This window comes from Eutrema salsugineum, unplaced genomic scaffold (assembly GCF_000478725.1).
Source record: "Eutrema salsugineum unplaced genomic scaffold, Eutsalg1_0 scaffold_6, whole genome shotgun sequence".
NCBI lineage: Eukaryota > Viridiplantae > Streptophyta > Magnoliopsida > Brassicales > Brassicaceae > Eutrema > Eutrema salsugineum.
The window spans coordinates 4,415,382-4,438,853 of NW_006256547.1; the positions used below are offsets into that span (position 1 = coordinate 4,415,382).

At 32.6% G+C, this 23,472-nt stretch overlaps 4 protein-coding genes across 5 annotated transcripts; 1 reads left to right on the plus strand and 3 right to left on the minus strand.

Annotated features, from left to right (window-relative positions):
- Nucleotides 1–2,949: 2,949 nt before the first annotated feature.
- On the minus strand, nt 2,950–5,204 carry LOC18012843 (GRF1-interacting factor 1). Its single transcript, XM_006394961.2, has 4 exons — nt 4,860–5,204; nt 3,784–3,860; nt 3,613–3,697; nt 2,950–3,537 (listed from the first exon to the last, which is right to left on the minus strand). Exons 1-4 carry the CDS (start codon nt 4,938–4,940, stop codon nt 3,160–3,162), a joined length of 621 nt encoding a protein of 206 aa, XP_006395023.1. The 5' UTR covers nt 4,941–5,204; the 3' UTR covers nt 2,950–3,159.
- A 7,312-nt stretch (nt 5,205–12,516) lies between these two features.
- Nucleotides 12,517–13,435, minus strand: LOC18012257 (uncharacterized protein At2g34160). The gene is made up of 5 exons (XM_006394962.2): nt 13,240–13,435; nt 13,099–13,147; nt 12,930–12,992; nt 12,768–12,832; nt 12,517–12,673 (listed from the first exon to the last, which is right to left on the minus strand). Exons 1-5 carry the CDS (start codon nt 13,396–13,398, stop codon nt 12,530–12,532), a joined length of 480 nt encoding a protein of 159 aa, XP_006395024.1. The 5' UTR covers nt 13,399–13,435; the 3' UTR covers nt 12,517–12,529.
- Nucleotides 13,436–15,597: 2,162 nt separating this feature from the next.
- On the plus strand, nt 15,598–17,663 carry LOC18012258 (protein WAVE-DAMPENED 2). The gene is made up of 7 exons (XM_024151650.1): nt 15,598–15,744; nt 16,177–16,331; nt 16,432–16,508; nt 16,636–16,729; nt 16,848–16,919; nt 17,010–17,120; nt 17,223–17,663. Exons 2-7 carry the CDS (start codon nt 16,185–16,187, stop codon nt 17,427–17,429), a joined length of 708 nt encoding a protein of 235 aa, XP_024007418.1. The 5' UTR covers nt 15,598–15,744; nt 16,177–16,184; the 3' UTR covers nt 17,430–17,663.
- Nucleotides 17,664–17,828: 165 nt separating this feature from the next.
- LOC18011529 (probable WRKY transcription factor 74) lies at nt 17,829–19,968 on the minus strand. Of its 2 annotated transcripts, XM_006394964.2 has the most exons (4): nt 19,566–19,968; nt 18,572–19,453; nt 18,346–18,471; nt 18,117–18,264 (listed from the first exon to the last, which is right to left on the minus strand). In XM_006394964.2, exons 2-4 carry the CDS (start codon nt 19,339–19,341, stop codon nt 18,117–18,119), a joined length of 1,044 nt encoding a protein of 347 aa, XP_006395026.1. In that variant the 5' UTR covers nt 19,342–19,453; nt 19,566–19,968. The 2 variants fall into 2 exon arrangements, with proteins under 2 accessions (XP_024007112.1, XP_006395026.1); XM_024151344.1 differs by lacking the exon at nt 19,566–19,968 and having other exon boundaries at nt 17,829–18,264; nt 18,572–19,341.
- Nucleotides 19,969–23,472: the final 3,504 nt, after the last annotated feature.

The window sequence follows — 23,472 nt, forward strand, 5'->3', positions numbered from 1 at the left end:
GTTGGTTTCACCAAATATGGTTTATAATGTATTTGCAAAAGCATGTAAACAAAGATGTAAATCATATTTAGTATAAAATGTAAACGATTTAATATATCAATTATATTTACCATATAACATAATCTACTTAAAGCAAAAAAATGTTATACATGGTTTGAATTTTCAGAAGATTATAACGGATATAGTCATTATTCAATTCTCTTGTTAATGTCTTAACCAAGACAATATGAACAACTAAGGCATATGTAACTCTTACTGGTCTTTAGAACTTCTTACTAAAGCTGTTCGTTGCTAATGCATATAGTATGCGATGGAAGGTGAAGAGCAATGCTGTGATTACGACATAATCTTGTGAGTTATATATGAGCGCGCAATCCAGTAAACGACCAGTCATTTACTATCACTGTTGTTCAACAAAATAAAAAGTCATTTACTATCAATCACTCACCAACAAGTATTAATTATCACTACCAAACATATATATCCAAGTCCTAGTGGATGAAGGTCATCATTATTATATTTAATGTTAATTCAATAATTATGTTTGCTTGACCAAGTCTCATTTTTCATTTTAATCTGGGTCTTTGGATGGGGAGCAATGTCAAAGGCAGAGATGGAGACATGGAGTCCAAACAAGAAGAGTTTCACATGCGGTAAACATTTTTGGGGCCACTTCTTGTAAGAAAATATCGTTAACTTGGGTCGAATTAAGTCAATATTCTAGCACTAGCTAGAGGTGGCAGATTTGACTCTTTTTTGGAAACTTTAAAATTCGTTTTTTTTTTTTAACTAAACATTTCAGATATAAGGTTTATAGTTTATTTGGATTCTAAACCAAACGTAGATAATATATTGGTAAAACGAACACTATCTCTCCCAAAAATTCTCGAACTAAAAAAAAAAGGAACCAAGCCATTTTGGTAACTTTTTTTTTATTTGTGCTATGAGCCTTTCAATTTTCGCTGCCGCCCATTGAGTTGAAGAGTGGTCGCAAAATGAAAAACTAAAACACCATCTGTACTAAAGACTAACTCAATTCATGTTTAAACCAACAAGCACTAATTAATGTTTTAATCTATTTTGCTCGGTCAAGGTTGGATGAAAGTCAAAGCGTTGGTGCCAAAATTGTCGAGTAGAATGGTTGGCAGCATATTGTATATGCAAGTGCTGTAGTATCACTGGCTTATAAGTATGCGCATATTAAACACACAAAAAAAAATCCTCAAAGCACGATTTCGGAGAAAGAAAGAACCTTCACGTTTTTGTTTTCAAAATCAATTTTCAAAGTCTCAGTATATAATCGCTTGTAAAAGTCTTTTAATCGCATTTTTTCAATTCCGGATTTTAGAGGTCTTACAACAAAGAGAGAAAGAGAAGGAGGAGAATGGAGAAACAATTACATGAAACCGTGGAGGCTGCTAATTACGTCGAACGAGCTATCCGAGAGTCGTCGCCGGAAAAAGAGAAGGAAAAATCCCATAAGCATAGAAGCATATTCCACCTCCACCATCACTCAAAGGATGAGAAAGAGGAAGACAAGAAGAAAGAAGGATCAAAAAGAGAGAAGATCGCTGCAGCAATGGTTGGTCTCGGAGCCACCCTCAATAAGATGAAGCATAAAGGCCACCACGGAGGCGGTGGAAAAGAAGAAGAAGGAGAAGAAGCAGAGGCGGAAGAAGGAGATGAGGAGGAGGAGGAAGACGAAGGAGATGATGGTGGGGATGAAGAAGAGGGAGGCAAGTTTTCTGCATTCATTTCGATGATCGCTGAGGCTCTTGAAGAGTAAGCATTTAATTTGTGATAGCTTTGTTGTATTTTTAATTAGAACTTGAACTCAAATTTGTATATTTTCCAAAGTTCTAAATGTGATGCTATTTTAGAAACTTTTTTTTTTGTCGGCGATGCTATTTTAAAATTTTAATCGGAGAATTTATGATCTTTAATATCATATTTTGCAGTAAATAGCCAAATTACACTCCTTTACAAAAACGAGAGACGGTAAAATGGTAAGTAAGTTTATTCACTTATCTCGTGTGTTTATCGATTAACATAAATTTTGTTTTACATAGTATTCGTCGACCAAAAAAAATTCAGATTCAAAAACGCATTTACGTAGTTTCCACCACGAGTGTTATATCATTTTGAACAAAACAAATGGGATAAAATGTACCTTTTGTAAAAAGAAAAAGGAAAAATTGGCGGCTTGACTTCTCTTGCAATTAAAAAAAAACATATTAAGTGCATAATTAATTGCACACAAAGGAAATATTATTTATCAAAAATATTAAAGAAAACTGTAATGTGACTGCATAATAATTGATTAAAACTGGTTGACTTTTTAGTCTATATTTATATATTTGATAATTTGAACATACAGTAGAAGTCGCATACATTTTGTGATCGATTTGCGAAATGGTTTTTGTTTCTTGGGACATGATTTCTGAGCCTTAGAAATTGCTGAGAAGCCTGTGATGACTGATGAGCAAGCAGCGATGGTATGGATCTGCCGGAAATCTTATCATCGACTTATCTAAGCACATGAGTCAGATCTCGTAAAGCAACATCGTCCCTTTACTTATGTTTATGGACAATCATCTAAAAATCCACTGTGAGATTGATTCTGATGATCTTAATTATTAGAACAATGAGTCTGATTTAACTGTCGTTATTTTCTCTTAATCATTTTTGAATTCAGATTTCTATTGAGATTACATGATATATAAAACAAATTTTGCATCCCTCATTTTTCTAAATCAGAGATTTAGTCAACAAGGACTCTGGTTAAAATTGGTTTAACTCCAACCCAATAACCGAACCAATATCTAATTCCAATCAGGTAAGCAACTAGTGATCTCCATAACTCCTCTTTAAAGCAAAAGACTTGACTAAGGTTTTTTTTTTTTTTTTTTTTTGAGAAATAACATACTAAGATTACGACACAACTTGGAGCGAGCAGATTTACATGGTACACTACCACGAAAGAGTTCACTTTTTTTAGGGAACAAACATAGAGAAAATAAAAAACACAAAAAAGTAAATAAGAGTTCTTTGCTTCTTCAACAAGCAACTAAACCAAAATACACTAACTTCAGACTCCTACTATTACTAATACTTCATCTGCTGCTGCTTCATCATTCAGATTCCTTGTGCCACACTCTTTCAATTCCCATCATCTGATGACTTCAAGTAAAGGGTTTCTCCACCATCCCCTGAGCTTCCTCCTCTGCCTTCACCACTCCCCATTTCCGGCTTCCCACGGCCAAATTCATGAAACCCACCAGCAGCTTCTCCCTGAAGGATATGGAGTCCGCTGCTTCCTCCTCCGCTGCTCGAGCTCATCCCCAGCTGGCTATGGTGAAGTTGCTGATGCTGAAGCGTCGCATAAGGCTGTTGTTGCTGCTGCTGAGCATACAACATTGAGGATCGAGCCGCCATTAGAGACTGCTGAGTCATCTGCTGTTGTTGAGTTGCTTGTTGCTGCTGCAAATAGTGTGACCCTCCTTCTCCTTGAATCAGCCCACCACCAGCAGATCCATACTGCCAACAATACCAATGAGTTTGTCCATTTCATACAACAAAAATTTGAATACTTTTTCTGATTTAACTATTTACCTGGCTGTGCACACTTGGAGGTTGAGGCTGAGAATCAGCAATTGCAGCCAAGTACATTAGGTTTCGTTGAAGCCTTGCCTGGTTCCTGTAACATTTAGATTTTTACCATTTTGATCATTTCCTATCATTTAACGGAACACAAGTGAATCAAGAAGATATGTTTGCTCTTACTCGGCACACTCGCTGAGCTTTCCTGAATTTTGAGACTCAACTATCTTCAGAATCAACGATTTGTTCTCGTCCAAGTACTACAGATTAATAATATCATCATCTTCATAAATCAGTAATGGTAAATAAAAAAATCTGTTATAAAATCTGATCTTTTTTTATTGGAATGAAGACAGAGAGAACTGGAGGAGACCCCAGTAAATTAGATTCCGACTTATCAAAAGACAAAAACGTTGAAACATCACAAAAGTGTATGAAAGATTTTCTTTCGAAAAGATTTTGAAGGACCACAAAAGTGAGGTTAGGACCAGATGTCGTTTCGGACCACAAAGTATATCTGGTCATGTAAGCAAAAAAAGAAACACTTGGACTGCAAATACACATAGATCTAATGATAACAATCTAAACAGGACCACCACATTTCACATAAATGGCTTTGTGGTTTTTGCCATCAATGAAACTTCCAGAGAACCCGAAAACCAAGACAAAGAGAGAAGCGAGAAACGTGAACAACCTTCAGTTCCCAAGATTTGTCTGTTTTGACACATTATTTTTCATTACATGTCTCAAGAACTCAAAACAGCTGGACCCTAAAATTGGTTTTCATTAGAGAGAATATCTTTAACGGTTTCAAGGACATATTCTTTCGCAGAAAGACCTCATAAATCTTAAATTTAGTGAGTATATCTCAAGCTTGTCCGGTTTATAAAAAGGATTTCTGTCGAAACGGGCCCCAAAAGAAAAAAAAAAGATGTCAAATGATACACTAAATCTTCTGGACAAGAATCCAATACAAAAGACCAAACCTCTACCAACCAGTTTATCAGACACTAATACACAGATATGCTAAAACGAATTTATCTATGAATAATAGATGGAAACAAGAACATAAAGAACCCAATAATCAAAATCTCATTTAAATATGTTGTGAGAGGAAAAGAAAAGGGTCTCTCGGGTAACTACAAGCGAGTTTTTACACTCTTGTTATTTTTAAAATTCAAAGAAACATATAATGAAAAAGAGATAATATAATAGAAGAAGAAGAAGTAGAAGAAGAAGAAGAAGAAGAAGAAGAAAACCTGCTGGATATGATCAGAGGTGACATTGCTGGGGTAGTAACCAGCCATCATGGGCTGCATCTGCATCAGGTGCTGCTGCATTTCTTTTGCAATTTTATATAAAACCTGATTATTCTTATTTATTTTTATTTATATATATGTGTTACAGAAAGAGAGAACCCCCACCACTAGACCCAAAGGAAAAGAGAAGTCACCAAGAGAGAGAGAGAGGGGGAGATATTAACTTTTGTATCTGTCTCACTTCTCTCTCTCGCTTCTTCTGTATATAGAAAACTCTTAACTATTGAAGATGTGTATCTCTGTGTGTGTGTTATCTCGCTTTCTCTCCTCCACAAAAAGTTGTTTTGCGTTAAAAGACTGAGAGAGACAGTGAAGTCTCTTAAATAGAGATAGAGAGATAGAGAGATAGAGAGAGAGTCTTTTTCTCTTTTCTTGGGTTTTGGGGTTTGGTTTTGTTGTTTTCTTTCTGTCTCATCCTATCTCTGTCCCTGCGAAGAAGAGGAGGTCACGTGACGAGTCATGCTTATTATAGAGACGTGAGATCTTTACATGCTTATGTATATGTATCATTGGATTATTTATTACTTTGAAGTTTGAACCCAAAATAGCGAATTTCTTATATTCTCGTAGAATTTCTTATCTTATTTACTCTTTCGTAAATTTATTTTCATACGGTTTTTTTTTTTGCATGTCTATGCAATATAATATTGAAATCTTTTCGAAATACGGTTTTTATTTTTGGCATTAAGGCATATTAAAATATATTTTGGCAATATTTTAACTTTTCAATGCCAAAAATATTAGTTATATATATCTTCTAGTTTCCTTACGATATCATACTTTTATTGTTAGTGTAATCGTTAATATAAATTAATGATATGCTAAGAGATTTAAAAAAAAAACAAGTCTTATGAATTTTTTTCTTTAATTGCTATGAGATGAATGCGTATGTAAATTATTTTTTGTAAATTTACCTTTTTTAGCTAAAGGGTTTAAAAGCTACTATTTTTTATGATAGTCAAATCTATTCTATTTAAATTTTACAGATAACTGCTAAATAAAAATGGGTTTATTCAATTTTGTAACTGAAACAATTTAGTTGAAGTTCAAACTACTTTTGAAGAAACTTGAAGACGTTCATAAATGAAGAAACAACTTGAGCACTTGTCTCGACCATTCACACGAGTTCTCTTGACCACCAAAACACTGCCGATACCAGTTGCCCTTGATTTGAAACTTTGTAATGTTTAATATTGATGACGCTTGACCACAAAAGTATCTCTCTAGTTTATTTATATGCTTTGGTAAAAGAATTATTAAGTCCCTCGAATTATTTTTTGTTCGAGTTCTTGAAGTACGTTTCGATGGTCGGTAATTTTAAAAGGAAAGATTTAACAACTATATTAACTTTACGTGGTTATACTAATTCCACGTTAAGCCCTCTAGTAGATGTAATTAATTATAAATTAACACCTTATTCGTTGATACCAACAATGGATCCGAGATATTCCTTCTGCATATATGAACCACGGAGGCTCTACTTTTAAGGTTTGTTTGTTTAAATATTGGTACCCAAAAGCCAAAACTATATTATTATGAATAGATGCTGCTAATTAATCTTCAAGGATAAATGACGTGTTTTATTTTCCCGATTTATATAGCCTACGACACAGTAACTAAAGCAATAGTATATACACGCTGCTATATACTAAAATCAAACCAAAAACAGTAATAACAAAGTTAACGACATTGTTCATCTTTTCACATGAGGCCAAACAAAAAGTTGTTTACTGTGAATTGAAATTATGAAGATTATGATCTGATTTCAAAACGCTAACAAATGATCGATTTATTTGGGTACAATATCTAAAACCAACTATTAAAATATCATGCAACTCAACCATTCTAATATTATAGATTTCTCGATCATCTTAAAAACAATTAATATATTTAGTTTATAGTATTCATGTGGCTCATCAAATCATGTCAGGCTAATCTCAAATTTTGATTTTCTTCAAGGCATTATTTCTAAAGCCACCCTTGAATTTTACATAACCGCTATAAGTTTTTTTTTAGCCAACTAACATCTATAATTTTTAGAAAGTAATTTGAGGTTGATGTGGAATCTTCTCCCATGAAAAAAGTGTTGCAACTTATTTTGCTTTACTTTTTTTTTTGTGCTTTACTTGAACAATAAATAACAAAGATATTGGGAGATTATTCAACAAGAGACGAGTACATATAAATATAAAAAATGAGACTTGTAGAAAATGAGCTGGGATGTTTTGTGGTTAGGTACATAAATTACGAAAATTTCTCACTAACAATAAATGAAATGTTGTATGTGTAAGTTTGAATCACGTTGAAGAAGAATTTGTGCGTCTCTTTTTTTTTTTTTAAGACGACCGCTTCTATCCAAATAACACTTCCTGTCAGTTATGCAGATTTATGACGTCATTTTGAGATTCGAGCTGGTTCGCTATCTCCCTCGCGCGCTCTTCCTTCACGCGCTCTTATTTTCTACTCTCTCTATTTTTAAAAAGAAATCATACTTTTTTTTCTCCTGTACGCTATTTTAAAAAATAATGATTCTGAATTCTGATGTGTTTCTTTTTTGTTTCTGAAAAGAGTAAGAGATGTCTGAAACTGGTTTCTTCAACACCTTTTCATAATACATTACATAGTGAAAAATATTTAACATAATTTATACCAAAAATGTGTTGTATCGAATATATTTTACTCAATAAAAATAGATTTCTTCTGCCATATAGCACCAGAGGACGATGGTTGAATAAACCTTTCTATCAAAAGTAAATGATATCCTTAGATTATTATAATAGTTTAAACTCTAAAGCGAGCTTTGAACAAGAAAAAAAAAACTTTAAAGCGAGCTTGGAAAATAAATGAGAAAGACACATTTTACATGCAAACGACCATAACAACATACCTCCGATGTGTCAAACATGTGATGTCCACGTATATTTTATGTCTTTTCTCGCCTAAAATTTGGCAAGTTTGTTAATTGTCGGTTTATAAATAACTAATGAGAAATGCTTAATGGCAAGTGACAGTACTATTGGGTTTCACTTTCTAATAAAAACAAAAACAATTCCACCTAAATTTTATTTATTTTCATATAGAAATGTATTATAGTAAATAAATGTATTATAGTATTTTATATCTCTTCACCAAATGTTAGATTCTACATCTGACAAGGAAAATATGCAAACATGCTCTATGTTGAATACTATATTATCTCGAATAATTTTAATGAAAAAAAGTAGTAGTATTTGGGTTTCCACCTACCAACAATTTCTACTTTAAGCATATATGGTTGACAAACTTTTAGTTTGATTACAAAAACATGACGAATTACTGTATATAAGAGAAGCTCTCAGTTCTTTAAAGAATTTATAACATTAGTATTCGTAACCAAACATTTTTTATAAAAAAAATATTCGAAACTGGTAAGCTATTTTTAACTATAGTTCTAGAAGCTAACTTTTAGAAGGAAAAAAATAGGAAAAAAATATAAGGAATGTGGAGGTATGAGAAGCTAACTTTAGATATATATTTGATGCACAATACGAAACAGAAACACCGTATAACTGCTAGTTGTTTTTTGACGTCACTTGTTATTTATAAGTCTGGGGCCTCATACTCCATAAACGCTTTGGAAAAATATGCAAACGAATGAACGCTAGCTTATTACAACCTAGTTGAATACTTAAAAGGATATTATAATTCAACTTTGATTAAAAGGATTTTCATTTATCCGTATCTCTTACCATATCTAATTGTTCTATTAATTAGTTTAAGGTTAAAAAACCATAAAACTTAACCATTATCAATCAAACTCAAATTCTTCGGATGTGCCAACTAATATATAGTGTTTGACCGGTGTCACCGTTTATGACAAAATAAAGAAAACTTGGTGACTCTGTCACGATATTCGAATTCCTGTGACAGAAAGAATCGGAGTGCTATTTGTTAAAAGTTTTGAAATACAAGAAATTTTATCAATGTGGGAAATGGAGGAGAGTCAATAATTATGGAATTGGGTCCCAAAAGCTCACATGATCTCTGAAAGTCATGTCCAATCCATCTCTCAAAATTTGCAATAAGATGGTTGACAAGACTCCTCTTTTTCCTTGTTTTTTTAGCGACAAGACTCCTCTTTTAAAGTTGATGTTTAGAATAAGATTCCTAAGAAATATAACAAAATAACAATATAAAAGAATTATAAACGAAACTTATCCAATGGCACTACTCCCAACTTCAAATTCTTGCATGCGATGTCTTTGGACTACAAAATAAACGTTATTGTGAAATATATATATATATATATATATATATATATTTCTTTATAATACTAATATTATATGATATAATCGACCACACGTACTTTTAAATAGAATATTGATTAAAATTTCAATATGCAATATAAAATTATTTATTCTTTCATTAGGATTTTCTTACTATATATTTTAGGTACACCATTATCAATTTTCTCTTTGAATTTTATATTTCTTTTACTGTTATTTTTTACAATTTCTCGATAACATAAAAAATAGATGATCCAAATTTTATCTGACTAATCTTTCCAAATTGAGTGTAGCTATAATTAATTTATTCACTGAAATTTTGAATGGTTCTAAAATATGACACCATGAAACCACTTTGTTTAGAAGTGATTTTCAATTGGATACATATATATTCGCAAGTGTCTTTTGGTCGCAAAATGAAAGAAGTTGAAAATGTCCTAAAAGGAGGTTTATAACAGGCCGTGCAGATCGACTTCCTCGCAAAGAAGGCTAGAACACAAGGGTTTTGTTTTTTCCCATGTAAGTCCCTTGGCTCCTGCCTGGCTCTCCTTAGAGGGAAGTGTTTTTTGGTAACTTAATGAAATGGGTTTTAATGTAAAAAAAAAAAAAAAAGTCCTATACAAATGAATCAACGATGGCTGGTTAGGAAGACCCTCGCTCTCATTTTCACCCCTCTTTTGTCTAAAGCATACCCCCCATATATGTATTTATTTCATTGTAGTACAATTTTCATAAAATAAGCATGTTAGTCGTTGACCTCCCAAATAGTAATGCATGTTATTCTGGATTTACTAGTAAAGTGTTTTAACTTTTCAATATCGACACAATATTTCGAAATTTTGTTGGTGCTTGTGGCGAGTAAAAACTGAGGTCGATAACTTCAAAAATACAAATATGGAACTTGAACCATGCTTGCCTAGACATGATGTGAAGGTTAGGAAAAAGCAATATTGGTAATAGTAATGATAAAAGAGAAAAGAAAGTGAATGAGTCTTAAGAAACAATGATTTAAGAATAGTAGTTACCATTGATATTGCTTTGTGTTTGTGTTTGTGTTTTGTCCAACCAAATTGATTGGAATTACATGAAGAGGGAACATGTGGGTGGGTATGAAGGCATTAATGATTAGCGAGTGAAATCAAAATAACGTTAGGACCTCTACAAGGAAACATACCCTACTTTTCAACCCATTCCTCTCCTCTTTCACACCTCTACATTTTTTCCCCTTGGCTGTTAAATTTTTTATTTGTCTCATCACTTTCTTCAGCCACTCCATTTCGAATAGCTATGATAAAATTTCTAATCAATGTTTGGTAATCATTGTCGACATTAATGATATCAAATCTATTTCTACTCGATCTAATACTTTTAAATTTTATTTTGTACTAGTTCTTAATGTGAAAGTTAATAACTGTTTGTATCATTTAATAAAATCTATATATGTTATCATGAAGTTATGAACAATTTATATCCATCGATCTTTCTCTTAATAAATCGATCTAATATATATTTTATGAACATATAGTTCAGATTTTATTTTATCGTTCTTGATATGAAATTAATTAATAAACTTTTTCTATCATTAGATCAAATCATTTATTCTTATCATGAAGTTGCTAACAGTTTAAAATCGATCTTTTGTGAAGATACTATTCAGCTATTAGATCGTTAAAGATATATATACAGTATATATACATATATATACATACATATATATATATATATTCAGCATGTTGATCATCATGTCTATTTGTTCATAAGAATGATTGAGAATGATTAGATAACGCTTATCTTGATCATAGGGAGCATGTGAATGAATTCGGTGAAAAAGAAGGATTAAAAAAGAAAAAGAAGAGAGAAGGACATAATTTCACATGCCATGTTAGTTTGGGTGAAGCTTTTTTCCCTCTTCCAATGTAACGTCACATCTTCATTTCCATTTTAATGAAATTCAAAGACGTTAAATGACCCATCACTCTATCCATCTGTTCCCCCTTCTAACTTCGTGCCGTTTTTTTTCCTTTCATTTTTTCAAATTACTATGAGATCAATAATACATTAATACTTACTAATCAATAAGAACATTTAAATCATTTTCTCAATACGGAGACTTAAAACCCATTTTCCATACAAGGTTTCCTAATAAACTACTTGTAGAACTGCATTTGTTAGATTCTCTAAGATGAAATTTTACAAGTTGAATTTTTTTTATAAATATGAATATATTTTTAGTTTCTTGACCACATATAACGCATAGTTAAAGACAAAGGACTAAGACTGTAACCTAGTGGTTTATGTTAGTGTCACTGTTTGTGTTGGTATCATGTTAAATCACGTATGATACATGTTGAAACAAAGAGCTCTACAGCTGAAATTAAACATTGGACAAAATACGTAAACCAAACATAATCAGCAGCAATATGCTACATGTTGCTACTACCCACTGAACTAATTCCTTAACAAATGAGGATAGACCTTGTTCGTCTGTAAATAACTGTTACTATCGTCAGCAACGACTACTGATTATATGTCGTTACAAATGTTTGTTTCGTTTTTGTAGTGATTTATCTGCTAATTAAATTGATTAATATAAAGAAACGGTGATGGAAATTATTTGATCGATCATGTATTTTTGTCGTCGAATCCAGCTACACGCAAACAAACGTCATCTGATCGCCAAATGGACAGACCATGGGGAAGATACCAAATCTAAATAGATACTGCATATGGTTCTACAACAATCCTTTAGAATCGAACCATGTGAAGTAAGGTACATGTTATATATACAGTCTAGTTAAACTTATATATCTGATTTAGAAAACTCAGGAATTTTGGATCTTGATGAAGCTTACATTAAGAATTTAACAAGACCATGTTATATCACAAGAATGCGCTCTTGTCCTCGACAAACGTTTATAATAACTAGATTTTGTGCCCACGAGGATATTTTGTTTATTAGTAATAGATTCAACGACTGTTGCCCCAAACAAAAAAAAAAGTAATAGATTCAACGACTAAAATTGGGCCCTTGGATGATTGATCTTGGGCTTCTATCACCTATGCCTTGCTCAAAATTCTCGTGATGAAAATTTGTAAACATTGTCATATTGTCCAACAAGGAGAGAACCAAAAAAAAAAAAGAATAATCAAACACAACAACATTTCATTGTCTTTCCATAATTCCATTCCACTATTTTTATAGTCAGTAATTAAACATTCTGTCTTATGTGTCGCACAGTAGAGTTTGCTCGTTGTGTGGTTCATATATATATATATATATATATATATATATATATATATATATATTTATATGTTTTCCTTTTAAGGGAGAGATTTACTCTCTGGTTATTCCTTGCCTTCAGCATCGGTTTTTGCTTGTAGAGTTGGTTTTTCCTCCGTTTTAGCCTCCTCATCCTCCGGCGCAATATCGTTGGTCACCGGAGTAATCAGAGAATCAAATTTATCTGATTTCCCCAATACAATCTCAATCTGTACATGTCAAATGCAAAATGAGAAAATCGAAAATACAAAAATAAGATCTTAGGTTAGCATTTTGAACAGTTTCAAAAAAAGAAGAACTCGCCTTGGCCTTCTGAACTATTCTCCCTTTGTTCTCGTCTTTCATTCCCACTGTCGATGTCAGAACTTCTGCTTGTTTGTTTGTTTCACACAAATAAAATTTTCAGGAAAAAAAAGAGAGAAAGAAAAGAAGGAAACAATGTCAATGACGATAAAGAACATTTACTCTTCTCGGTTGCAAGTCCATTGTTCTTCAAGATTTCTGAGATCGTAACCACTGTTGTGATCGCTGCAATTACACATTTAATCAACTTCTATTTATCTAAAGTATTTTAAACACACATATATATAAAAAAAAAAGAGTTGAAATTGAATGACTGTGAAAATAAATCTACCCATTCCAAGTGCAGAGAGCTCGACCTCGTTGTGCTGTTGAATATACCTCTGCATCAGATAAATTGAAATCATAATCAATCTACAATTGCAGTTGATTTTAAACGATTGACTAATGATGATTAACAATTATTATGCTGAACCTTGGCGAGATTAACGTAGAAAAACAAGGGTTTCTTGGTGTTAGAAACTTGAATCCTGTTCTTCTTCTGAGTTTCCACGACGGTTGTTGCTGACAAGAGGATGTTGCTCGCCGGAGAAGTCACCGGCGCATGAATCGGAGTGGCTACTTCCATCGCCATTATTTATCTCAATTTGCGATCTTCGAAACTTTCTTTCTTCTCTCTCGAATAGCGGGAAAAGGTCTCTGTTTTTGTTGTTTGGGAGTTAATAAGCATTTAAATAGCGGTTCGAGGAATCGGCAAGAAAACTAATGAGAAAGTGACGCGTGTTTGTCACCGGTTGGTTCGTTGACCGAGTATTAAAAGAGAGAAAAACGGATCATTCCCATTTGCTTTCATTATTCGCTTCTTCGCAATTCACACGATCTATACACTTTGCGGACTCATGAATTAAAAAAAAAATCTCAATTATTTTATTCAAAACAATCTGGGCCGGGCCTATCTAATTTATTTAAGAGCCCGATAAGAAAATCTCAATTATTGCTCTCATCTTCGTAATATTAACATGATTCTTGGCCCATGCACGTCGTCACCTTCGATAGAAAATCTAGATTATAGTAGAAAGTGAAACATATGAAGTGATCGGTATCTACAAAACTATTATCCCTTTCTTATCTCTGACAATCCACCTGGTATTATGGGGTCAAAGTTTAGAAAATGGTTGGAACAATATATATTTTGGTTTATTTGACAAAAAAAGGACCGGATACGAAATCAACTAGCACAAAATAAGGTAATTCAAATTTAAGGGGATAATAGTTTGTAAATTGCTATTTTGCGATTGAATATCATAAACAACCTAATTTGTAGTTTCAAGATGTTGGATCTAAATTTTACATTTGAAAATATCATCTAACATCCAACACCAATTTATGGATTTAACTATCAACACTAAAACTCATACACTAACTATATAACAAAGCCTAAATTCTTGGTGCTAAATGGCTATTGTGGTCCTGTGGTCACTGGTCCTACACTGAAATGAATCCATATAGATTGTATACACCCACACGATACGTGTGAGCATACGTGTGCCGTCGATGTGCGTGTTTGAATCTAATTTATAAACATAATTAATGGGCATTCTCATTTATGGTCATCCCATAACCCAAGAGATTAGAAAAGCTGTAAAGTTTTAAAGAAAGCTAATGCCTTTTCCCAAAATGGATACTCTCACTTTTCCCCTCTTTGAACTTTGACCATAAGAAATAAAGTGTTAAGACTTTTCAAACCTATTAATATGCTTTTGTAATTACATACTTCTATATGATATATCACACTAATCATATACAGCACTACTAGATATAATCTCATAAAAATGGTCTACAAATATTAAAATTTAGTTCTGTTTTGAAGAATAACTTAAAATTTTATATTACGACTTACCAAATGTTTGTTTTGATAAACCTCAACATTTGCTATTTTTTTCTATAGACGTTCATGTTTTTACAAAAATAACACAATTTTATAAAACAGCAATGATTTTTGGGACACATCCATCTGCATATAGTAGATATTGTGTACAGTACAGATGTTTTGTCGACGGATTTATTATTGTTATAGTCGTTACGAGGGATAATGCATGGATATCTTTCTTGTGTTCCATCAATTAAACCTCTCATATCAACCACTATTCAAGGCATTCAAAACAAATGTTCCCAAGAAAATGTAGAAAGTTATAAAAGGTAAAGAGACAAGAGGACCCATAGATAGATTCGGAAAATCAGAAGAGTTGGCTCGGACAGTGTTTAATCTCGTGTCGGCGTTAACTAACATCGTCAACATTGACGACGCGAGTTTAAAAGCGCGAAAAAAAGCAAAAGACGATTCACGTGTTATCCGAGGATGTTTTATTTTACGCGACAATTTTTCTCTTCAAATTTGTCGACACCTATAAATTAATGTATAACCGAGAGATTTTGTGCTTTGTAGTCGTCGAAGATAAAATGATGCAATCCAAATTTTTCTTGATATTTAATTTCAGTTTATATAAGAAAAAACGTGAGTATATATAATTATTTAATCAAATAGATTTCTAATGTTCAAGGTATAGACGGACAACGACTTTATATATGGCTGGATAAATATTCTTTTCGACAGAATATTTAATTGACAAGATGATGACAACTGCGAGAAAAAAAAAGAAATTACTAAATATAGAAAAAGCTGTTAGAAGAAATAAATGAGAAAACAGTCAAAAACTAATAATTAAATAAAAACAAATCAGAGCCGATAAATATCCACCAGCTTAACAAATTATTCACAGTTCCAAAACAGTCACCGCCAAAAATTAGAAGCAATCTTTCTTTTCTTGAGAGAAAGAGAGAAAGAAAGATAGAGAGAGAGAGACGGTAAAAGAAAAATCTTTTTTTATTTTTTCTCTTGTCTGGTAAAGCTCACGACAGATCGGAACGAGTAGCGACGAAGACTGGGGTTCTCAAGAACATTTGTTCAATCAGACAAGCTGTAAGAATATTATCTCACAGTTCTTTGTTTCAATTTTTTTGTTCTCCCCTGTTTATCGAGGAAAATGTGATTCCATTTCCACATTTGTAAACAACTTTGATTTTCTTCCTAGTTTTTCGTTTTGAAAGTCCATTGTTCAATGTCTGTTTTCTATGTGACTTTTGCCCTCTGCATCGACCAATAAAAATTTGTGATATTGCTGGTGTTTTCTTTTCAGCTCCGAATTCAGATTAACATCAAACCAATCTCTGCTCAACCCTTTTATAGTTATGAACAAAGCTTGTAGGATGTTGCAAATTCAATCAGAGAGATGAAAGAATAAAGTCAAAAATTGAAAACCTTAATTGGCATTTTGATTAAACGAAATTGGTTTTACTTAAAATGCATAATTTAATTTTAAAATCTTGCTTTTCTTGGGGTGAAATATGTCAGAAGTTGGAATGGGAAAAGAAGTTGTTGAGTTGGTGAACACAGATGCATCCAATGGAAGGGTTCACGTGGCTCCCAAGATAGCTGCAGAGGAGGATTATGAGGTCAAGGAATGCACAGAGGAAGATTCTCTCTCTCAGAATCATAAATCTCCTAATGTAATCACAAATTATTGTATAATTCTGTGAAGAAGGAGATGGTAATTGATTTAAGATATTAACAGTGGTTTTGACTCTTTTGGTTTTCTTGTTATATCAGAATGATGTGAAGAAGTCGTTGCAACCTGAGAACAAGAAGCATTTGGATGAAGAAGATGACTATTCTCTTGCTTCTTCGTATCCTTTTATCTAGTGTCTATGAGAATAGCTAATTACTATCTAACAAAAACCACTAAAAGTCTAGTTATTGGTGATCATTAGTGTCTTTACTTTGTTTGTGATTCTTGACTATATTCTACTCTAGCGTTGCAACATCACTGAGGAATGGTAAGTCTAGAGTAACTCATGGAACCGCTCCACGGTTTAGGAGTGCTCAGCGCGCTGAGAAACGCAAGGAGGTAATTAACTACAGTATAATAGCGTTTACATAAAATTCAGAAGTCATAATCAAATAGACAATCTACAGTATGTTTTATTCTGGTTCTGTTAATTAATTTTGTCTTTTTGTGGGTTTAGTATTACCAAAAGCTTGAAGAGAAACACCAAGCACTGGAAGCTGAAAGGAACGAGCTTGAAAAAAGGCAAAAGGCAAGACCCCTTTTTTAGTAACTAAATCAAGAAAAATGTAAATGTCCCTTTGCTTCTGAAAAATCTAAATGGTGAACACAAATTCTGCAGGAAGAACAAGAAGCAGCACTAAAACAGCTTAGAAAAAATCTCAAGTTTAAGGCTAATCCCGTTCCTAACTTCTATTACCAAGGACCACCCGTGAAACCAGAGCTTAAAAAGGTATTTAGTTGTTTCAAGAAAATCTCTCATCTTTGTTACGATTCAAGATGATCTCACCTCTTTCTTGTGTGACAAGAAAACTTATGAAATGCTCTTTTGTAGTTTCCTTTGACGCGTCCTAAGTCGCCGAAACTCAATATGTCTCGGAGAAAGAGTTGTAGCGATGCGGTTAGCTCTTCCGGTGAAGAGAATCCGAAGTCAAACTCTGCACAGAACCGACACAGCGTCGGCAGAATAGGATTGAAGCCTGTGACTGTGAACGAGTGCTCTCAAGAAGCTTCCATGGAGGAAGGAGTTTTCATAGCCTAATTTGATTGTACCGGAGAAAACCAAAGCAAACTCATGATTTCTGGTTAACTTCCGGTATTTGTTGGATTTAAAAACCGTTCCCCTCGAGCGGATTACTGATTGTTTGTTTGTTATTTTCTTTTTTACGTCTGTCTCTACTTGATTTCGGTTTTAATTTTACGTAACCTTTAAATCTAAAAGTTGTATATTTTAAGTGTTGAGGAATCGTGGAGCTAAAGATTGCATCAATTATACCAGTCGTTGATTTGTACGGACTTAGTGTCGTTAGTTGCAATTAGCCTCAAGAGAGTAGAAAATGGTAATGACAAAATTTTGTGATTTGTGTTGTTGGCTTATTTGATGTTGTAATTTCATTTAGAAATTCAAAGATAGGTTATTTCATTTCTGGTTTTATTTTTATTAGCTCCATTTAAAGAGCCGTGAAAGAGTAAGTTCGCAATTAGAGAGAACAGAGGAACCAAATCATAGCAGAGACAGCAGTTTACATTTGCTCAAAAAGCCAAACCTACTAAATCAACATCTGATGCAAACAAAAAACATTCTGAGATACTAAATCTATATGTAGATAAGGCTGAAGCCAATTTGTGATGCAAGAAAATCCGAGTCCACGAGTAATCCCAAGTAAGTAGCCTCATGACAAGTGGAATATACAATTGCAGATCGCAGCTACAGAACTGACTTGGTTAATCAAGTTTGAGCTGATTGGGAAGAGAGTATTCTTGAATGGTTATGCTCGCCTTCATAAGTCACAATAAGCATAGAAGTTTCATCTACACATCGTTCCACATGCTTCCTTGCTGGACAACCTCGCACGCTGCTGCATTTATAGTATCCTCTGTAACATCAAAAATTAGCAAGTTTATATAAACCAAGCATATGAACTAGTCTCAATGGCTAAACATGTAATATAATTTACCTAGGATGAGGAGAACCCTTTATTGGCTTTTGTCCATATTTCCTCCATGAATATTCATCAGGAGGTATATCCGCAATCTTGTTACTGATTGCTGGTACTTTAATCGATCGTTTCACCCTCATTTTCCTGTAAAGACCAAACAAATAACAAAACATTTTTATAAACAAGAGAATCAAACAAAACAAAACACTTTTCTCAAAAACAAGAAAATGACCAAATGACAAACCTTTTCTTGGAACAATGACATTTGCTTCTACTTCCACACTTGAAACTACCAGAACAGCTAGTCCTCCTGGACTGCTGCGATATATGATCGGATCCCTGAGGCAATCCGATCAAATGAAACGAGTTTCTATCGTAATCCGTCACACTACCATCCATACTAAGAGAAGAAATAAACGATCTTGATCCATTCGACATACTTGGGGAACAGCAACTACCACCAACAGACCCATCAAACTTCAGATTTAAACCACTATTGCTCCTAGAGTACACTGCTTGCGGCTGGTTATGGAGAAACTGATATGGTTTTGGATCAATAGCTCGAAAAGCCGGTGGCTTTAGCTCCAGATACGACTTGTCAACACAAATTTTCTGGTTAAGCATCATCATTGGAGGATGACCCAGTTTCTGTTTTGGGTCAATTTCACTATAACTAGCAGCAGCAGCAGCAGCAGGTGGTATCATCTGAAGAGGCTTTGGTGCTAGAATTGGAATGAAACCACTTATAGCATTATTACTGCAAATGGGACTTTCCAAGAAGATGTGTGGAGGAAACAAAGGAGACCTAAACAACTTGAAGTTGTTGTTGAGTTTCCTAATCTTCCTTTGACCGGACCCTCTAGTCAAAAGAGAGGCGACTCTCTTGAACTTGGAAACGGCTTCTCTTGTTTCAACCATTATGGCTTTGGGATCATTGGTTTGTTGTGATAAGAGATTCAAGACTCCATGACAGCTTTCCACGGCTGCTTTGTTTGCAGCTTCAACTTCTTCCATTTTTCTTCCGCACAAGGTAACAAAACGAAAACCTAGTTTCCTCTCAATTCCAAATCTCTTGAGAGAGAGAGAGAGAGACTAAATTTAGGGGGAATCACAAACTCAGATCAACCTGCCAAACAATTGAAAACAAAAAAAATGAAATCTCAAATTCAAAATCAGCGGGAATCCAGTCGATTGGACATGATTACGTTTAAGCTATAAACTTCTATCAAATATATTACCTCATACGAATATAAAAACTCACTTAAACCCTAAAACCCATTGGAAAAGAAAAAGGCTATCATCATGACCTCGCTCAAACATTGAAACTCCAGCTTATGAACATGAAAACTCCCAGAAGTTAAGGGTTTTAAAGAAGATATATCTTATCAAACTCTAAGAAAGAAAGAAGTAAGATTCAGCCCAAAAAAGGAAGAAGAAAGAGTTACAAGGTTATGACTAGCTTTCTCTGTCTCAGAGGAGGAGGTTCTTTAACTAATAAAATTCCCTCAACCCCATTATAACACAAATCTTTCTTCTATACTTTGCCAATTTGATTTCGAATAAAGAAAAAGAAAATGGCTTAAGTTGAAACAATGCTTAGAGAAAAAAAGCATAGAGGTGAGAGAAGAGAGAGTGGAGTGGAGTTGGGTGTTCAGAGATAGTCGTCACAGTCACAGTGGAAGGAGAGAAAAACAGAGTCCTCTGTCAAAGATTTCGTGGTAGGTCCCACTGCTGGACCTACTTTGCGTCTACTTTTGTTTCGTTTAAAATGTAATTAAGTATTTTTTTATTTATTTAACAAAATAAGTCCTTTTTCCCCGTAAATTGGTAAATATTGCTTGTTATTTAGAAATGTTTATGGAGGAGGAGTTAATGATGTAATATTGCATCTGCTCATCATGATCATATATGTAGTATTATTGTGAATAATAGGATGAAAATATATCCAATTTATTTATTTGTTCTCTTTTACCCATAATTTTCTTCTATTAAGAGGACATGATAATGATTACATAATTAAAATAAAACTGGGAACAAAAATAAAATTGAAATAAAATTAGGAATTGGTCGTCAATGTGGTCCACGTTCCAGCTTTGTATTCTTCAGAATCTCGAGCATGCAACTTGGAAATATGACGGTTAAGATCGTGACACGTGTTGCACGTCTCTGTCTTCATCGTAACACGTGTAACTGGAATGTTGACTGAACATGCACTGTTGTCTGTTTCTTGTCTTATCTTGAAAATAGAAACATTCTTTACTCTATAAACTATGTACTCAATATTACTAAATTTTTGGAAAATCAAATAGGAATTGAATTCTCTGAGAAAAAGAGTTACATATTATGATGTTATGATGTTAAGAGACATACCTCCAATACTCGCAAATAAATTGCAGGAGATTAATTAATAGTTTGCCCATTAAGAAAAGAGAGTTAAACTAGAATTAAGAAAAGGTGGACCCAAAGTGAGACAGAGTTGACCTGGCAAAGATTCTCTCTGCTTCTTGTCATGTAATGAACTGTTTGTTTCTTCACAAGACTGTGTTGTACAAAAAGAAAAACTCATCCTTACCTTTTGTTCGTTAGTAGTTTCAGTTTTGTTCATTCATTAGTAAATAAATCTATGTGAATTTGTGAAACACTGACATACGTTAACTACGACTTGAGAGATTAGTTTTTTTCATATGTTTTCTGCTTGTGTAGTTTCTGGTCTTAACGTTCAGCTTCTGTATTGTCCAATGCAATATTTTATGTATTATTGTCGTTTTCTCTGTCATTGTATGTTCGTCTTCTACGCGTTAGGTCAAGTAGGCATGGCCGATTCATTTTCGTCAATTTTCACACCTACAAAACCACTATCATCATCACACTAGATTGGCCAACTCCACCTCTTAAAAAATTTCCAACTAGTGTTCTTTTTCGAATATTATACTAACATATATAGAGTACATAGATCAAATCCACTAAGGTTCTCGAAACCGTCAAAAACATTAGGAGAAAAAGCCAAAAAGTAAATTGATTATTTGGTTGACAATAATCTTTCTGACGCATGAAGCTTTTCTTTTCCTCTTTTTAATTTTGGATATCGTATCAAGCCCACGATGCATATCTTATCACCATTCCTTTCTTTGATTTTACTCCTATCCAATCATATACATGTAAGGATGTTCATGTGCAACTTTAATAATGATGTGTGCCGTATTGTGAAAACATTTGTCTTTAACGAAAAATAAATCAATTGTATATACAAAATCAAAGTGTAATAACCAAATTAGGTTCTCCGATATAGGGTGACGTCTTTTGTATATTTGGGAAGACTGGATTCATACTTCATAAAATCCCTTTTAGATACGATGTTAGTAACTTAGTAATGTATGCGTCGAGCTTATATAAGATATAAACTTATTATCTATTGAACGTAGAGTCGTTTTCATATCCGGGACCAATACAAACTATTTTTTCAGAATATGTTTCTCAAATTGGGTGATGCATTTGAGAAATCTTATATAAATTGATTTTACAGTTTCTCACTAAATATCCATCCTTTTGAATTAAACATGTTAACTCATATCATAATCAATTACATAATAAAAGAGTTTTCTCTCTATCTAGGGTGTCCACCTCAGCAAACTCTTAAATTTTAACATTAAAACATATTTAAATTAAGCATTTAATACATGTATATTTATATTTATTATTACTAGATTTAATACAAATTAAATAAAATAAAAATTTTTTAGTGTAAATAAAAAGATAAGTGATAGTTAGATATTAATACTTAAAGAAAATATAATAATAATTAGATTAAAAATATATGTATTATTAAAAATGATATATTATCTAAACTGAAAAAGTTAGAAAAATGACGATAATTAAAAAAAAAGATAAAAACTGATGAAAAAATTAAAAGATAGGAGAATTTAGAAATATCAAAATACAAAAAAAGACGCAGATGAATACGAAACAATATCAAAATAATAAGATGAAGAAAAAATGAAAGAAAAAAAAAAGAGAAAGTAGAAGTCAAGAACCAGAGAAAAATGAAACAAAAAAAATAAGAGAATGAAGAATACGAAGCTAATGAAGAGAAATTTTAGACAATACGAAGACAAAGACATTAAAAATAAAGAAAAAAAAACAAAAAATAAAACTAATAAATTATGAAAATATGAATATGGAGAAAGAGTATAAAAATCTAAAAAAAAAAGAAAAGAAAAAAAGACAAATATAATGAATTAGTTGTTTAATAATTCGTAATAATAGATGATTAAAAATAAAAAAATTTACAAGGAATAAAAATTAAGAAAAATAAAAATAATAAAAGTTATAATCACACAATAGTAACAGATAAAATATAAAAATACATAGAAAATTTTTTCATAGAAGAATAATAACATTATTAAGAAAAATATATTGTTATATAGACACACAGTAAAGATAACTAACAGAACACAGTTATTGTTAACACAATACAAATTTAAAAATAAAACTATTAAACTAAGGAACAAATTATCAACAAATTATTTATTAAGAAATAACATCTAAAACATATAAAAACATGAACATAAACTAAAATCTGCGCGAAGTACGGTCTCAACTCTAGTTTTTTAAATAATGATTTAATCATTTGCAGACAAGGCTTTACGAATAGCAAAACTATGATTAATATGAAAATTAAAAACAGATTAACGTTTCAATAATGAACCAAAATTACATGTGTGAACTAATAATGGAAATGTCAGAACGTTATTAGTTTTTTTTGTTGGCTAAACAGAACGTTATCAGTTGAACTATTTGTGCTTTAAGTTATAATCAATTGTCAGTCTTGGATATTTATGTAGTATTCATCTTGCTGTGGATGAAACCATTTGTACTATGAGTTTCATATGCTCCGAAATGACTTTATAATACCATATTAAGAACAACAAGCTACATCAATTTTGATATTAACATGCACATTGTTTACCATAAAATACTAAATAGTATATAATAAGTAATTTAACTCAAACATATGTCTGCATAGGATGATTGCAATGCTAATAAAGAATTGTTGGCATGAATATGAGATTTTAGTTCCATCGTCCACTTTGGTAGAATGGTAGTGACATTTGGTTCCACATCCACTATGGAATGTGAATATGATCC

What these genes read in the sequence shown, in the direction of transcription:
- LOC18012257 (XM_006394962.2), bottom strand. Translation starts at nt 13,398, where the DNA reads ATGGCGATGGAAGTAGCCACTCCGATTCATGCGCCGGTGACTTCTCCG. An exon ending in TCTACGTTAATCTCGCCAAG is followed by an intron (nt 13,148 to 13,239) that starts GTTCAGCATAAT and finishes TATCTGATGCAG; the next exon opens with AGGTATATTCAACAGCACAA. An exon ending in GCTCTCTGCACTTGGAATGG is followed by an intron (nt 12,993 to 13,098) that starts GTAGATTTATTT and finishes GTGTAATTGCAG; the next exon opens with CGATCACAACAGTGGTTACG.
- LOC18012843 (XM_006394961.2), bottom strand. Translation starts at nt 4,940, where the DNA reads ATGCAGCAGCACCTGATGCAGATGCAGCCCATGATGGCTGGTTACTAC. An exon ending in CCTCTGATCATATCCAGCAG is followed by an intron (nt 3,861 to 4,859) that starts GTTTTCTTCTTC and finishes ATTAATCTGTAG; the next exon opens with TACTTGGACGAGAACAAATC. An exon ending in CTCCAAGTGTGCACAGCCAG is followed by an intron (nt 3,538 to 3,612) that starts GTAAATAGTTAA and finishes TATTGTTGGCAG; the next exon opens with TATGGATCTGCTGGTGGTGG.
- LOC18012258 (XM_024151650.1), top strand. Translation starts at nt 16,185, where the DNA reads ATGGGAAAAGAAGTTGTTGAGTTGGTGAACACAGATGCATCCAATGGA. An exon ending in GACTATTCTCTTGCTTCTTC is followed by an intron (nt 16,509 to 16,635) that starts GTATCCTTTTAT and finishes ATTCTACTCTAG; the next exon opens with CGTTGCAACATCACTGAGGA. An exon ending in TGAAACCAGAGCTTAAAAAG is followed by an intron (nt 17,121 to 17,222) that starts GTATTTAGTTGT and finishes GCTCTTTTGTAG; the next exon opens with TTTCCTTTGACGCGTCCTAA.
- LOC18011529 (XM_024151344.1), bottom strand. Translation starts at nt 19,341, where the DNA reads ATGGAAGAAGTTGAAGCTGCAAACAAAGCAGCCGTGGAAAGCTGTCAT. An exon ending in TGTCATTGTTCCAAGAAAAG is followed by an intron (nt 18,472 to 18,571) that starts GTTTGTCATTTG and finishes TGGTCTTTACAG; the next exon opens with GAAAATGAGGGTGAAACGAT. An exon ending in AAGGGTTCTCCTCATCCTAG is followed by an intron (nt 18,265 to 18,345) that starts GTAAATTATATT and finishes TTGATGTTACAG; the next exon opens with AGGATACTATAAATGCAGCA.